Source organism: Saccopteryx leptura, chromosome 2, assembly GCF_036850995.1.
Source record: "Saccopteryx leptura isolate mSacLep1 chromosome 2, mSacLep1_pri_phased_curated, whole genome shotgun sequence".
Taxonomy (NCBI): domain Eukaryota; kingdom Metazoa; phylum Chordata; class Mammalia; order Chiroptera; family Emballonuridae; genus Saccopteryx; species Saccopteryx leptura.
In genome coordinates this window covers 159528863-159543659 of record NC_089504.1, presented here as the reverse complement: position 1 = coordinate 159543659, position 14797 = coordinate 159528863, and the positions used below count along the sequence as shown (strand labels likewise).

General features: G+C 44.3%; 1 protein-coding gene across 1 annotated transcript; it reads right to left on the bottom strand.

Moving 5' to 3' along the window:
- Positions 1 to 1175: 1175 nt before the first annotated feature.
- Positions 1176 to 5863, bottom strand: LOC136395056 (acireductone dioxygenase). Its single transcript, XM_066369139.1, has 4 exons — positions 5638 to 5863; positions 3225 to 3344; positions 2231 to 2410; positions 1176 to 2086 (listed from the first exon to the last, which is right to left on the bottom strand). Exons 1-4 carry the CDS (start codon positions 5755 to 5757, stop codon positions 1967 to 1969), a joined length of 540 nt encoding a protein of 179 aa, XP_066225236.1. The 5' UTR covers positions 5758 to 5863; the 3' UTR covers positions 1176 to 1966.
- Positions 5864 to 14797: the final 8934 nt, after the last annotated feature.

Below are 14797 nucleotides of genomic sequence, written 5' to 3'. Positions count from 1 at the left end.
GAAAATGGCTGGCATTCAGGTTGCACAGTTGCAAGATTACTTGTTGGAGACAGCTGGGCAAAAGGAGGATCCCCAAGACCTGTTATCCCAGTTTGAATAGGGGGAGGGCCGAGGGACCGACCCAACAAGGATGGGGAGGGGGCTGGAGAGCCCATGTGAAATTGGCAATCCACTGATCCCCTTCTAATGTGCAGCCAGTGTTGGCATTAGAAGATAATAGTTGTACTAGACTTTCGCCTTGGGTGATGTGCACAGACAGCTGGACTGTCTATTGTAGTATGATCATTAAGCAGTGTAATGGACTCTTGGACTGAGACCAGAGGAGCCTACTCCCTTGCTGGATAGACAGACACTGTTTGTGGACAGTACTATAAGAGACCTTGGGGGGGGGACTGTGGACCTGTGGAGACCCTCCTGCACCAGGAGGCTGTTCCCACCCAGCTGCAGAAACACACCAAGGACACTTTATGGTTTCCATGGACACAGCCCTGGACTATACAGGCCCTCCCACCTACTGTGGGTTAGGGGGCTAGAGGTGGGCCTCCAGATAACTCCCTGGGCACAGTGCTCAGGGAGACATTGTAAAGGGCACCTTTGTAATTGCCATTTTTGGTAATAACTTATGTCTTTGTAATTTGGTTGCTGTAATCTGCACTGTTTGTTTCTGTAATGTACCTCACTCCTCACACAGGGACAATCATGGAAGATACCTGTCATGGAGACTGTGAAGTGAGCAACCCTAAAGGGGTGGAATATGGGGAAGCAGCTGTGTTAGGCTCGCTGATTTACCAGCTGCAAGCACTTTGCGTGACTGGTGCATGAGCATGTGGCAGTACCACGTGTGTATAGTCTATGTAAGGCTATGGGTGCTTGCACTCAAGTGTGGATTGAAGATGGCAGATTGTTGATTGCCTGCCCACCACTGGAAAGGGCTGTTTTTGCTGTTCACCTGAGAAGCAGTGTTCCCATACCTGTTTGCTCATCCGCTGTTGTGAGACACCATTAAACGAGAATGGCCCAACACTTTCCAGTTCCGCAGTTTCTCTACCATCTGCCCAAGTCCAGTGTGGACCTGCCTGGCCTCAGCATTATACTGCTCTTCAAAACATGTAATTGATTTGGTTGTTGTTGTTTTTTTTTTTTAATGATTATAACAAATTAGGTATAACTGCATCTCAGAATTATTGAATAAAAAAATTAATGTACCATTTTATTGTTAAAATTCAAAAGCTTGATTGTAACGGGATATATACCAGGGAGTTTAACCTAGAAATCTCACACTAAACAAAGACTATATTAATTGGATGTCAACCTGGTACTTGGATGTTCCAAAAAGACCACCAGGAGGACCAGATGCAGGAGACAGACACGATCACACAAAGAATCTAAACAGGGTGATTTTAACAAGCCACAGATACCTGTCTATAGCCACGAGCATTAAGTTAAGGCAGTTACTTCATTTTAAACAAGAATGTGGCATGAGCAACTGTGAGAGTTCCGATATGAGAGCTCACCCTCACTCCGCACCAGCATTCAGGGAGAAGAGTGTGTTGTATGGGGCCAGTGCTATCCTCTGCTCTTACGCCTGCTCACAGACAGCATGGCCATGTCTGCAGTCTGCTACAAGCCTAGGTCTCAGGTCCTGGTGGGGCAACTAGGCAGTGACACTGGGGACGTGAAACTCATCCCAGTTCAAGTGGAATGTGTATGCCAGTACAGGGCTACTAGCTACTGGATGAGAGAAAAGGAATGTGACTGACTACATTCTCACAGTTGCTTCTACATAAAAATCAAGTTTTATGGCTCCTTTCCCTAAAACATATTCTGATCAAATAATCTCACAGGAAAGCTCCCCAAGCCTCAAGTCTACAATATAAAAGCAAGGAGGACATGACATAGAGTGTCTGCCACGATCATGTTCAGGATCGTCACAGATGTGAGGGGTGTGCTGGCCCTGGGGGCATGGCTATGCTGTCTGCGCCAAGAATGCCACATACTGTCTGCGAGCCTCAAAGTGGTCAGCTGGCCGGTTGTATGGCGTCCACACTGGTTCTCCCACAAAGAGCCGCATGGCCTTCACGTAGTTCTGGAAAACATACAAGCACACCCAATACTGTATTAAACCAGCTTTCATAGTAACTTTCCCTGCTGGTCTTAATTCTCATGTTGTAACATACTAGTCACCTCCAGGCATCTGTGCAGAGTGGCCTTAAAGTCACAAAGTCCCCACCTGCTCGTCCAATGTGAAGCGGTGATAGATCCCCGCAGGGAGGGTGATCATGTCTCCTTTCTCCATGGCGATCCGGACCCACCTGTCTTCTTCATCCCTCACGTCGAAATACCCACTGCCATCCAAGATATAGCGGATTTCCTCATCCAGGTGTAAGTGCTCCTCATAAAACATTTTAATCTAGAGCACAAGGGACACTCTGTGAGCCTACTGCAGATCAAGCCTGCATGCTGGCACAGGTCCAAATCAAAGACCAGAACTGAGGTGGGTGGAAAGTCTGCCCATAAAAATAAGAAGTAATATAATAAGTATAAAGGGGTGGGAGCTAGAATATTTTATAAAACCTATCAACCAACTAACAGTAAAACAACACTTACATAGCACTTCTCATGTGCCAGACTAAGTTCTAGATAGTTCACACATAATAACTCATTTGGGTGTTATCTGTTATCCTATTTGACTGATGAGGAAATATGGCACAGAGAGGCTAGGTTGCTGGGCCAATATCACACAGCTTGGATGTGTAGAGCCAGGACTCCAAGAGATATCCTGGCTCCTGCTCATTATCCACCGCACATGGCAGGTACACAGATCACATACATACGTAGTCACATGATCACACAGTCATACTAATCCCATGCAGTCACATGGTCACAGTTACATGATCACCTGCACACAGTCATATGATCAGTCACACAGAGCACACGTAGACACAGCATGATCACATGATCTCACACACACAGTCATGCTGATCAAACTGGAAGGTCAGAAACCACATGAAAATCTGAGGAAGGAAGTCATCATTTCAATAAATAATTTCAATTTCTTCAATTCTACTTTTGTGTATCTTTCTCCCTAATATCTTATAAAAATACTCAAATATGCATTACTCTGATATAAACCCAAATGCAGGCATTAAAAGAAAAAAGAAAAACATTTGTATCTTAGGAGTGACTATAATGATCTCCTGTTCAAATAATCCATAGTTCCTTACCTTCTCTTCATAATTAGGCAGTTTATCTCTGCAGATGGTTATAATGTCCATCCAGGAGTAGTTTCTCTGTTTTCGGATCTTTTCTAATTCTGGATCATTCTCATACTTGTCAGCATCCAACTAAAAGAGTATGAACAACAAAAAGAAGGTCACATGAACACAAGGAGACACAGAATCATTCTCTTTCTGGACCTTCAAGATACTTATCTCCAGATTTATAATCTAAGCCTTCGTCAATTCTAATAAACTTTCCTTTCCCTCTTCTGTGAATGGTTTCCTATTCTCCCTAACAGCTAAAAATAATGCAGTTGTGTTTAATTCCTGCCTCCCTCCTCCCCAAGTTCTTCCTGGGTTTCCTCTTCACACCTCGTGTCCCACTGCCATGAGCTGAGGTGGAGTGCTCTGTCCACGGATACACCTTCCTTCCCCTGTAGGGGTCCTCTGACAGCCATCCACACCACAGTCCAACTTAGCTACCGTGTCTCTGGTCAGTCTGTTTCCTTGGGTCAAAACGTCTGATGCCCTCGGAGCCTACAGACAAAGCCCAATTTCATGAGACTGGGTCAGGGCCTTCTGTCATCTGGCCCCAGCTGTCTTTTCTTCTCTGTTCCTGGTCCCTTTAAAAAAAATCTACATTGTGCCCTGGCCAGGTAGTTCAGTTGGCTAGAGTAACATCCTGAAAAGCCAAGGTTGCAGGTTTAATCCCTGGTGGGGGCACACATGGGAATCAACCACTGAATGCATGGATGAGTGGAACAACAAATCAATGTTTTTCTCTCTCTCTCTAAAATCAATAAATTAAAAAAAATTTTACTCTACATTGTGAATCAAATAAGAGTACACTGCTCACAAACATTAGGGGATCAGGGAACATGCAGATACTCCAGCACTTTGAGCCTTTTGTATAGGGCATTTTCACCAATGAAATAAAAGTTGGTTTTGCATCGCATTTATATAATGAAACAACTTTCTTTGACTTGTCGTTTGCTTTTCTGATGTTCTTGTTTAAGAAAAAAGAAATCAAATGCTTTTTTATCACTTCATATTCATTTTGAAATATCTCCTAATTTTTGTGAGTATATTTGCTACTCTTTAAAAATTAATGGTTCACCTCCCCACACCCTTGCTTCTGCTTCCTACACCTAGACTGCTTTTCTACCTTGTTTATTTACCACCTCTTGCCTGCTCTTTTATGTCTGATTTTAATGTCATCTTCTTCATGAAGCAGTTCCGTAGGGAGCCAGCCAGAATTAGTCTGACCTCCTAATTAAAACTAGTGGCAGGGAATTTAGCATGCTTGGCCTTACACTTCAATACAATGTACACTGCATCACGAGGACTGAACAGCAAACTCTCAAAGTACTAGCCAGCCATACGTTCATGTCTACAAAAATGACTCCAAAGTTAGCAGATCTGCCTTATTGACAGACAACACTACTTCCCGCATTACAACAATCTAACTTCAAACTGCTCATGCGAGGGCTTCCGTCATTCGCTGGGCCACTGAGAGTAAACGCACGGAAACGCCCCCTTCCCCCACTACAGAAAACACAGGGCGCTCCCGAATGCCGTTTCATTTCAAGGTCCTGTGGACTGGGCACGCAGAGCATGGGGAGGCAGGGGCCGGGCTGACCCGTCATGGGCTATCACCCTCCGGCACGTCTCATTTCCCCTAAACGCCCAAAGCGACAGCGTGCGCTCAGGAGCCCTGCTGATCCTGGCACTGTGGCTGCACTAACCATGCTGTAAAACGATGATTAGCTTTGACACGAATCCTCTCACTGCTCTGAAGTGTTGTCTTAGACCAGGAGAAGGTAAGCGCCGTGTAAAACTTAACTCGCGCACACATACACAAAGTTACAACTCCATCCTGGCCCCGCCCAGCCCTGCGCCCAGAACCAGGATGGTAGCGGGTGGCCCTGGGACCATGCCTCCCCACGCTGAGCCTGAGCGCCCGGTCCCGCAAGAGTGCAGCCTAAGGCTGGGGCAGTCAAAGGGCGGAGTAGGGGTCTCTCCGAAGACCCTCCAACTGCTGCTGAGCATGTGCAGCAGCCCGGCCCAAGACCTCCCAGCTAAGCTCTTGAGTACACGCATTGCAAACACACCGCCGGCCACCCACTCCGCTACTGAGCATGCGCAGTGCCCACGGTCAACCACAAGCGATGTTACAGGGCATGCTCAGTGAGCCCTAGCCACAGACTGCCCGACAAAACTGCTCAGCATGCACAGCGCCCAATGGCAGACCGCCTGGATCTGCGCTGAGCATGCGCAGCACGCCCCGGCCCTGTCCTGGCCGCGGAGCTGCACTCAGCGAATCCTGGTGTGTACACCGAGCCGGGGAATCAGGAGGAACCTAAACCGATAGGTCACCCGCCCGTCCGCGAGCCCTGGGCTGCCCCACATCCCCGCATACCTTCCAGTACAGAACCCCGAGCCGGCGCAGCTGCTCCAGGCTGACCGGATGGCTGGGCTCAGCTCGGTGAGGCCAGCGGGGGTCCTCGGCAGAGTCGTCCATGTACCAGGCCTGCACCATACTGGGACCGGGCGCGCGGCACTGAACTGCACGGGACCTGAACGAGGGCAGGCTGGCTGGCGGCACCTAGCTGCCTGGGACCTGAACCCTGGGGGCGGGTCCTGCGTTTCTGTAACTCCGGCGGGGGCGGGGCTCAAGTCGTCCTGGGGTGGGGGCGGGGGACGTGCCCTGAGGTCAACAGCTGATAGTCACTAGGAAAGCAAAGCCCAGAACAATCGCTGTTGTTAATTGGTGCTGCTAGGTCCAGTCACCACCCAGGAGCCCGGTTTTCACTGGCGCTCCCTAGCCAGTGCAATGATTTCTGCAACTGTCTTATGCTGTAATTTAAAATATAATGTCTTAGAATGAAAATAAGCAAAAACAAAACAAAAATACAAATTCTCCTCCTCAGTCCTTGTATTTCTCAGCAATTAAGCTGATAAGAAAAGTAGGCCGTGCTGCTCAATCTGCCTAGCTTCACCTTTTCAAAGCCATCAACCAAAAGAGATCAGGTTAGCTCAGCCATCCGCCCCAGAGGATCAAGTACCTGAAAACTTGTAGGATTTAAACTAGCCTGCTCTAAGGTAGCACATTTCCACAGTATACAGTTGACTCCAGAACCTTCAGAAATACTGCACAGAAAGCAAACATTGATTTCAGTTCTCTTCTCCCCATCCTCCTTAGAAAGCTGGCCTGTCCAACTTTTGACCAATTACTGCTTATCCCGCAGGGTTCCACCTTATACATCACCACATCACTCACTGCCCTGTTCCTGCCGCACCTGTCACCTCACTCATTATGGGTCATAAAGAAATTACAAAGGTGCCCTTAATAATTCTGTCTCCCTGAGCACTGAAGTGATAATACAGGTGCTGGTTGCCCAGGAAGTTAACTGGAGGTCCACTTCCCTACCGTGCCAGCAAGGCCACCTTTCGTAGGTGGGAGGCCTGTACAGTCCAGGACCATGTCCATTGAAGCCGTTGGGCTTTAAGGAAGGCTGTTAGGGCAGGCAGGAGCACATTGTCATGCCGTCCAAAGCCCAAATTGAGTAAAGCGTCCTTGGTGCATATCTGCAACTGAATGGGAGCAGCTGCCCAGGGCAGGAGGGCCTCCACCAGAGCTGACCCCCCCATCGAGGTCTTTCATTCAAAATCCAGAGTACTGTCCACAAGCAGTGTGTCCATCCATTAAGGGAGCTGGTGCCCCTCTCCTGGCGCAGTCCCTGCTTTAAGAGTCCACTCAATGATAACAGCAGCCTGTCGGTGGTAGGGGATATGGTACTTTCTATCTACCTCCAGGCCTTGAGCCCATTGCCTCACCATAGAACCCGTGAAATGGGTACCATTGTCACTTTCAAGGACCAGCCCATATGCAGCACTCAGGCAGTCCAGAGCCTGTATGACTGCCCTTTGGCCCAGGTTACAGGCAGGGTAAGCAGTAAGCAGACCAATGGCAGTATATACAGAGGTGACTGCATACTGGTATCTATCTGTCGTTGGTAAGGGTCTGATGATGTCTATCTGCTACCGTGTCAGTGGAACATGACCCCTCTGGATCTGTCCAGGTGACACCAGTGGTCTCCGAAGGTGCTCCTTGGAACACACAGCACATTGATCACAAGCTGTAAGTACCTCTGCATAGGCCACCCACATAGTTTTCTGTCCCTCATGGAGCAGGCGCTGGTGGAGCCACTGCGCCACATCAGCTGCAGGCTCAGTCTCCAACCATTGCACCCTTGCCAAAGTGTCTGCATCGTAATTCCCAGGATGGGCTAAAGGGGCTTGCCCTCTGACATGGTATACTGTCCCCTGCTTCTGGTGTCCTATTTCCCATAAGTCCTGCCACATGGCCTGATTCCATAGCAGACAGTGTATTACCATATAGCAATCCAAAGGGTCAATCCATGATAGACAGCCCAGCTGTCAGTGCAAATTACCAGAAGTGAAGGTTCATTATGGGAAAGTAGCCATATGGCTCTTAATTCCACACACTGGCTGCTTTGGCCTGTATGTACCTTTGTCCATCCAAATAGTCTCAGTGGCCAGATGCAAGGCTATGGTCGTCCACTTGGCTGGTTGGCCCCTGCTAGAACCATCAGTATACCAGGCATCCTCAGGGATGGGTGGGTATGCGCCCCTCCTGATAGTGACTGACTTCAGGTTCTGGGCCCCAACTGCACCTGACTCTAAGGTCACATAGGTGACAGGACCCAAGCTTCCTATAGTTCTGCTCTCAATGGGCTGATGCTAAGAGCACAGCATTGTTGCAAGTATGCACCCCACTTGGCCAGGGTAGAGGTTTGGGCAGTACCACTATGAGATTTGGTTGCCCAGTCTCTCACCCATCCTGCAATAGGATGTGTGGTCTTGACCATAACTGGAGTTGTGGTCATAATACTCTCAGTGGCTAGGAGGGGAGCATACACAGTAGGCAGACCACACCTCTGGGTCTCAGAGGTCACACCCACTGGACTCCTGGGGCCGCACACTACCGTGGTCTGTAAAAAAAGTTAGACAGACTGTCTCCTGGGGCCAGAGGCAGACCCATACCCATTATCCTTCCTAATCCCTGAATTGTCACAGGCTCCAGACTCTAGCAGAGGTTTATTCAGTGGTGGAGCCCAACAAGCATCCAGAAAGCAGACGGAGGCTGCAGTAGGTGACTCAGGGAACCCTGACCTTTTAAGCAGAACTTTCCCAGGCCCAGTGTGGGCAAAAGCCAGCCTAGGTGTGCAGCTTGGTATTTCCATGTACACCTGGGCCCAGCAGAGGCAGCCACAAACTCTGGAATGCTTGTAGCTCCAAGAAGGTTGCTGAGGGCCAGTCATGGGCAGTGTCTCCCACTGGTCTCCGACAGGTTCCTGCCAGGGAGGCCCAGGGCTAGCACAACCAGTGGTCAGCTGTGGAGAGCATCAGTTCAGAACCTAACAACCCTTGGAGAGTGGTATTTAAAGGAAGCGTTCCTCACAACTGGTCCAGCTGAGGCAAATTTCGCTGTCTGTGATTAGCACTGGCATAGTAGCTCATGTACATTCAATAGGGTGGAGCTTCACAGTCAGCCAACCCTGGGCTAGATTCCACCGGGGGAAGGGAGAGAGGCTTGGCGCATGAATATTTAAAGTGTGGATCCCTGTGAGCCTATTGTTGGATCTGGTCAAGGGGCTTAGCCACTTTCTGGGGGGGCAGAGTCAGCCCCAGGAGAGGACTTTTCAGTCTTTCTCCCTGAGACCAGGGTCTCACCAGCTTTAAGAACTTCTGCAGAGAGGACTGTCAGCCCCACTTCAATCTTAACCTGCTGCTCACCTTGGGAGAAACAAAATTTGAGTACCCAGCAGTGGCTGAGGGATTAGGCTCCAGAGTAGGGACCATATTTCCTGTACTGAGATCCTGACCAAGCGACCCCTGAAGTAGGGGGTCTCACTAACATTGTATTCCCAACATCAGCTGCCCTATCCCAACAAGATTGCAACCTGCAGAGTGGTTGGTTGGGTGAGATCAGTCAGGGCTCACACTATAGTCTTGCTACAGAGGACTCTGTGGGAAGACCAGGCAACTGCAAGAGGAGATAGAGCCACTGAAAAGTGTAGGTAAATCTTATGTAGCTTAGGGCTATTACAAAGCTGCTGTCATCTCTAAACAGGAGGAAACTGATCCTTATACATGGATTGGCCCCTCTCACACTACCCAGGCACAGAAAATGCAGACACAAACAGCAAAAAGAGCAGTAACTGCAGACAAGTAGCCCACAGCGGGTTACAAACAACAGCTGATGCCAACCCAAGAAGATCTAGAACCATACAACTAGTAGCACCGACAGCACCAACCCTAGAATAAGCTACCTACACAAGACACATGCCTAAAGGAGGAGTCTGGCAGACACCAGACACTGTGGAGAATAAATACACCCAACAAGACAGACATTGCACAGAGTGTAATACACATGATCAAGGTTGACCCTTAGAGTCAGCCAGCCTAAAAGAATAACTGTACCAACAAAAGGACCAACTGCATTCAATACTCACAGACAACTCACAGGAGAGAAATAGTATCATCAAGAAGCATTCCTAGAACAAGGAAAACAGAGGTCAGCACCACTGACCCATCTTCCTTCAAAGACACCAAAAAAAGTTCAAAGTCAGCTAGCACTACCTAATACACAGACAAAATGGGCAAAGAAATGTGCACCAAATGAATCAACAAGAGAAATTCCCAGAAAAAGAACTAAAGAAATAGAAATAACCAAACTACCAGATGCAAAGTTTAAAATAATGATTTTTAGGATGCTCAAAGATCTTAGAGCAGCATTTCATGGACATACTGAACACCAAAATAAAGAGATAGCAAGCATCAAAAAGGAAATTGAAATGATAAAAAAAAGAACCAATCGGAAATGACACATACACTATCAGAAATCAAGGCTGCACTAGAAGAAATTAACAGCAGGCTGGATGAAGCAGAGGATGGAATCAGCGATTTAGAGGACAAGATAAACAAAAGCACAGAAGCAGAACAGCAAAAGGTAAAGAGGATCAAAAACTCTGAGGAAACTCTAAGAGAGCTGTGTGACTACATGAAGAGAAACAACATCTGCATCATAGTGGTTTCTGAAGAAGAAACCAAACAAGGGATAGAGAACTTGTTTAAAGAAATCATAGCTGAAAACTTTCCTAAATTGATTAAGGAAAAAAAGTCACACAAGTTCAAGAAGCATAGAATATCCCATTAAAGAGGAACCCATGGAGGCCTACACCAGACACATCATAAATAAAGTGCCAAAGTTAAGAGCAAAGAAAGAATATTAAAAGTTGCAAGAGAAAAGCCACCATTCATTACCCACAGAGGAGCCCCCATAAGAATGACATCCAGCTTCTCAACAGAAATACTTGAAGCCAGAAGGGATTAGCAAGAAATATTCAGTGATGCAAAACAAGAACCTACAACCAAGACTTTTTTTATGCAAGGCTATCATTTAAAATTGAAGGATAAATAAAATGCTTCCCAGACAGAAAAAAAAAAAAAAACCCTCAAGGAATTCATTAAAACCAAATTGGAAATATTAAGGGGCCTGCTTTAAAAACAGCAAAGGAAAAAAAGAATCGAGAAAAAGAGGATGATAGATTTAAAGAATATAATGGCAATAAATCAGTTCATATCAATAATAATCTTAAGTATAAATGGATTAAATGCTCCAATCAAAAGACATAGGGTATTTGCATGGATAAGAAAACAGGACCCATACATATGCTATCTACGAGAGACCCACCTCAGAACAAAAGATACACAAAGCCTGAAAGTGAAGAAATGGAAAAAAATATTTAATGAAAATGGGAATAAAAAAAAGCCAGGGTAGCAATACTTATACCTGACAAAATAGACTTTAAAACAAAGACTATAGTAAGGAACAGAGAAGGTCACTACATAATGATAAAGGGAGCAATCTAACAGGAGAATATACCATTGTAAATATCTATGTGCCTAACATAGGAACTCCTAAATATATAAAGCAGATTTTAAAGAACATAAAGGGAGAGATAAACAGCAATACTATAATAGTAGGGGATTTTAATACCTCACTAACATCAATGAATAGATCCTCCAGACAGAAAATTAACAATAAAATATTGGCTTTAAATGACACACTAGATTAGCTGGATTTAATTGATATCTTTAAAACCTTTCACCCCAAAGTAGCAGAATATACATTCTTTTCAAGTGCTCATGGTACATTCTCTAAGATAGACCACATGTTAGGACACAAAATGAGTCTCAACAAATTGAAGAAGATTGAAATCATATCAAGTATCTTGTCTGTTCATAATGGCATAAAACTAGAAATCAACTACAATAGAAAAAGTGAAAAATATTCAAACACTTGGAGGCTAAATTGCATGTTATTAAATTATGAATGAGTTAACAACATGATCAAGGAAGAAATAAAAAATTTCCTGGAAACAAATTAAAATGAACATAAAAAAAACTCAAAATTTGCCCTGGCCGGTTGGCTCAGCGGTAGAGCGTCGGCCTAGCGTGCGGAGGACCCGGGTTCGATTCCCGGCCAGGGCACACAGGAGAAGCGCCCATTTGCTTCTCCACCCCTCCGCCGCGCTTTCCCTCTCTGTCCCTCTCTTCCCCTCCCGCAGCCAAGGCTCCATTGGAGCAAAGATGGCCCGGGCACTGGGGATGGCTCTGTGGCCTCTGCCCCAGGCGCTAGAGTGGCTCTGGTCGCAACATGGCGACGCCCAGGATGGGCAGAGCATCGCCCCCTGGTGGGCAGAGCATCGCCCCTGGTGGGCGTGCCGGGAGGATCCCGGTCGGGCGCATGCGGGAGTCTGTCTGACTGTCTCTCCCTGTTTCCAGCTTCAGAAAAAAAAAAAAAAAAAAGAAAAAAAAAAAAAAAAAAAAAAAAACCTCAAAATTTAATGGACGCATTCATGAGATGGAAGTTCATAGCATTACAGGCATACCTTGAGAAGCAAGAAAAACTCAAATAAATAACTTAAGCCTGCATCTAAAAGAACTAGAAAAAGAACAACAAATAAAAACTGGAGGAAGTGAAAGGAAGGAAATAATAAAGATCAGAGTGGAAATAAATGACGTAGAGGTAAAAAAAAAAAAAAAAAAACATTAAAAAAATTAATGAAACCAAGAGCTGGTTCTTTGAAAAGGTAAACAAAATTGACAAACCTTTAACCAGGCTCATTAAGAAAAAAGGAGAGGGGACTCAAATAAATAAAATTAGAAATGAAAGCGGAGAAGAAACCACTGACACAGCAGAAATACAAAGGATTGTAAGAAAATACTATGAAGCTCTGTATGCCAAAAAATTGGACAACCTAGGTGAAATGGATAAATCCTAGAAACATACAATCTTGCAAAACTCAATCTGGAAGAATCAGAAAACCTAAACAGATCAATGAAAACAAATCAAATTGAAGCAATTATCAGAAAACAAAAGTCCTGGGACCAGATGGCTTCACAGGTGAATTGTACCAAATATTCAAAGAAGAACTAACACCTATCTTTCTCAAGCTATTTCAAAAAATTTAAGAGAAGGGAAGACTTCCAAGCTTCTTTTATGAGGTAAGCATTATCCTCATTCCAAAAACAGGTAAAGACACTACAAAGAAAGAAAACTATAGGCCAATATCCTTGATGAACTTAGATGCTAAAATTCTCAACAAAATATTAGCAAACTGGATTTAGCAATACATGAAAAAAGTCATACATCATGATCAAGTGGATTTATTCTGGAGAGCCAAGGCTGGTAAAATATTCACAAATCAATAAATGTGATTCATCACATAAACAAAAGGAAGGATCAAAATCACATGATAATATCAATAGATGCAGAAAAAGCATTTGATAAAATCCAGCACCCATTTATGATCAAAACTCTCAGCAAAGTGGGAATACAGGGAACATACCTCAACATGATAAAGGCCATCTATGACAAACCCACAGCAAACATCATACTCAATGGGCAAAAATTAAAAGCAATCCCCTTAAGATCAGGAACAAAGCAGGGGTGCCCCCTTTCACAACTCTTATTCAACATAGTTCTGGAAGTCCTAGCCACATCAATCAGAGAAGAAGAAGAAATAAAAGCATCCAAATTGGAAAAGAATAAGTAAAGCTATCATTATTTGCTAATGACATGATGCTGTACATAGAAAAGTCTCCATCAGAAGACTATTAGACCTGATAAATGAATTCGGCAAGATGGCAGGATATAAAATTAATATTCAGAAATCAGTGGCATTTTTATACACCAAAAATAAACTATCTGAAAGAACAATTAAGGAAACAATCCCCTTCACTATTACAACAACAATAACAACAAAATAAAGGACCTAGGAGTAAATTTAACCAAAGAGGTAAAAGACTTGTACTTGGAAAATTATAAAACATTGAAAGAAGAAATCAAGGAAGATACAAACAAGTGGAAGCATACACCATGTTCATGGATAGGAAGAATAAACAATATTAAAATATCTAAATTACTCAAAGCAATCTATATATTCAATCTACCATAATTCCTATTAAAATACAATGGCATGCTTCAAATATATAGAACAAATATCCCCCCAAAAATTTTGGAACCAAAAAAGAACACATATAGCCTCAGGAATCTTGAAAATGAAGAATAAAGTGGGAGGTATTACACTTTCTGATATCAAGTTATACTACAAGGCTATTGTAATATAAACAGCTTGATACTGTCATAAGAACAGGCAAACAGATCAATGGAACAGAACAGAGAACCCAGAAATAAACCCATGCATTTATGGCCAATTGATATTTGACAAAGGAGGTAAAGACAGTCTTTTTAATAAATGACGTTGGGAATATTTGACAGGTACATGCAAAAAAGTGAACCTAGACCACCAACTTACACCATTCACAAAAATAAAATCAAAATGGATAAAAGACTTAAATGTAAGTCGTGAAACCATAAATATCTTGAAAGAAAACATAGGCAGTAAACTATGATATCTCTCATAGCAATATTTTTGCTGATTTATCTCCATGAGCAAGTGAAATAAAGGACAGGATGAACAAATGGGACTGTATCAAACTAAAAAGCTTTTGCACAGCAAAAGACACCATGAACAAAATAAAAAGACAACCCACACAATGGGAGAACATATTTGCCAATACATCTGATAAGGGGATAATAACCAAAATTTGTGAAGAACTTCTAAAACTCAATACCAGGAAGATAAATAATTCAATTAAAAATGTGCAAAAAAATTGAATAGACACTTTTCCAAAGAGAATATACAGATGGCCAATAGGCATATCAAAAAATCCTCAACATCACTAATCATCAGAGAAATACAAATTAAATTCACAATGAGATACCACCTCGCACCTGTCAGAATGGCACTCATTAACAAATCAATACACACCAAGTGCTGGTGAGGGTGTCGAGAAAAGAGAACCCTCCTGCACTGCTGGTGGGAATGCAGACTGGTGCAGTCACAGTGGAGAACAGTATGGAGATTCCTCAGAAAATTAAAAATGGAACTACTTTTTGACCCAGCCATTCCACTTTTAGAAAT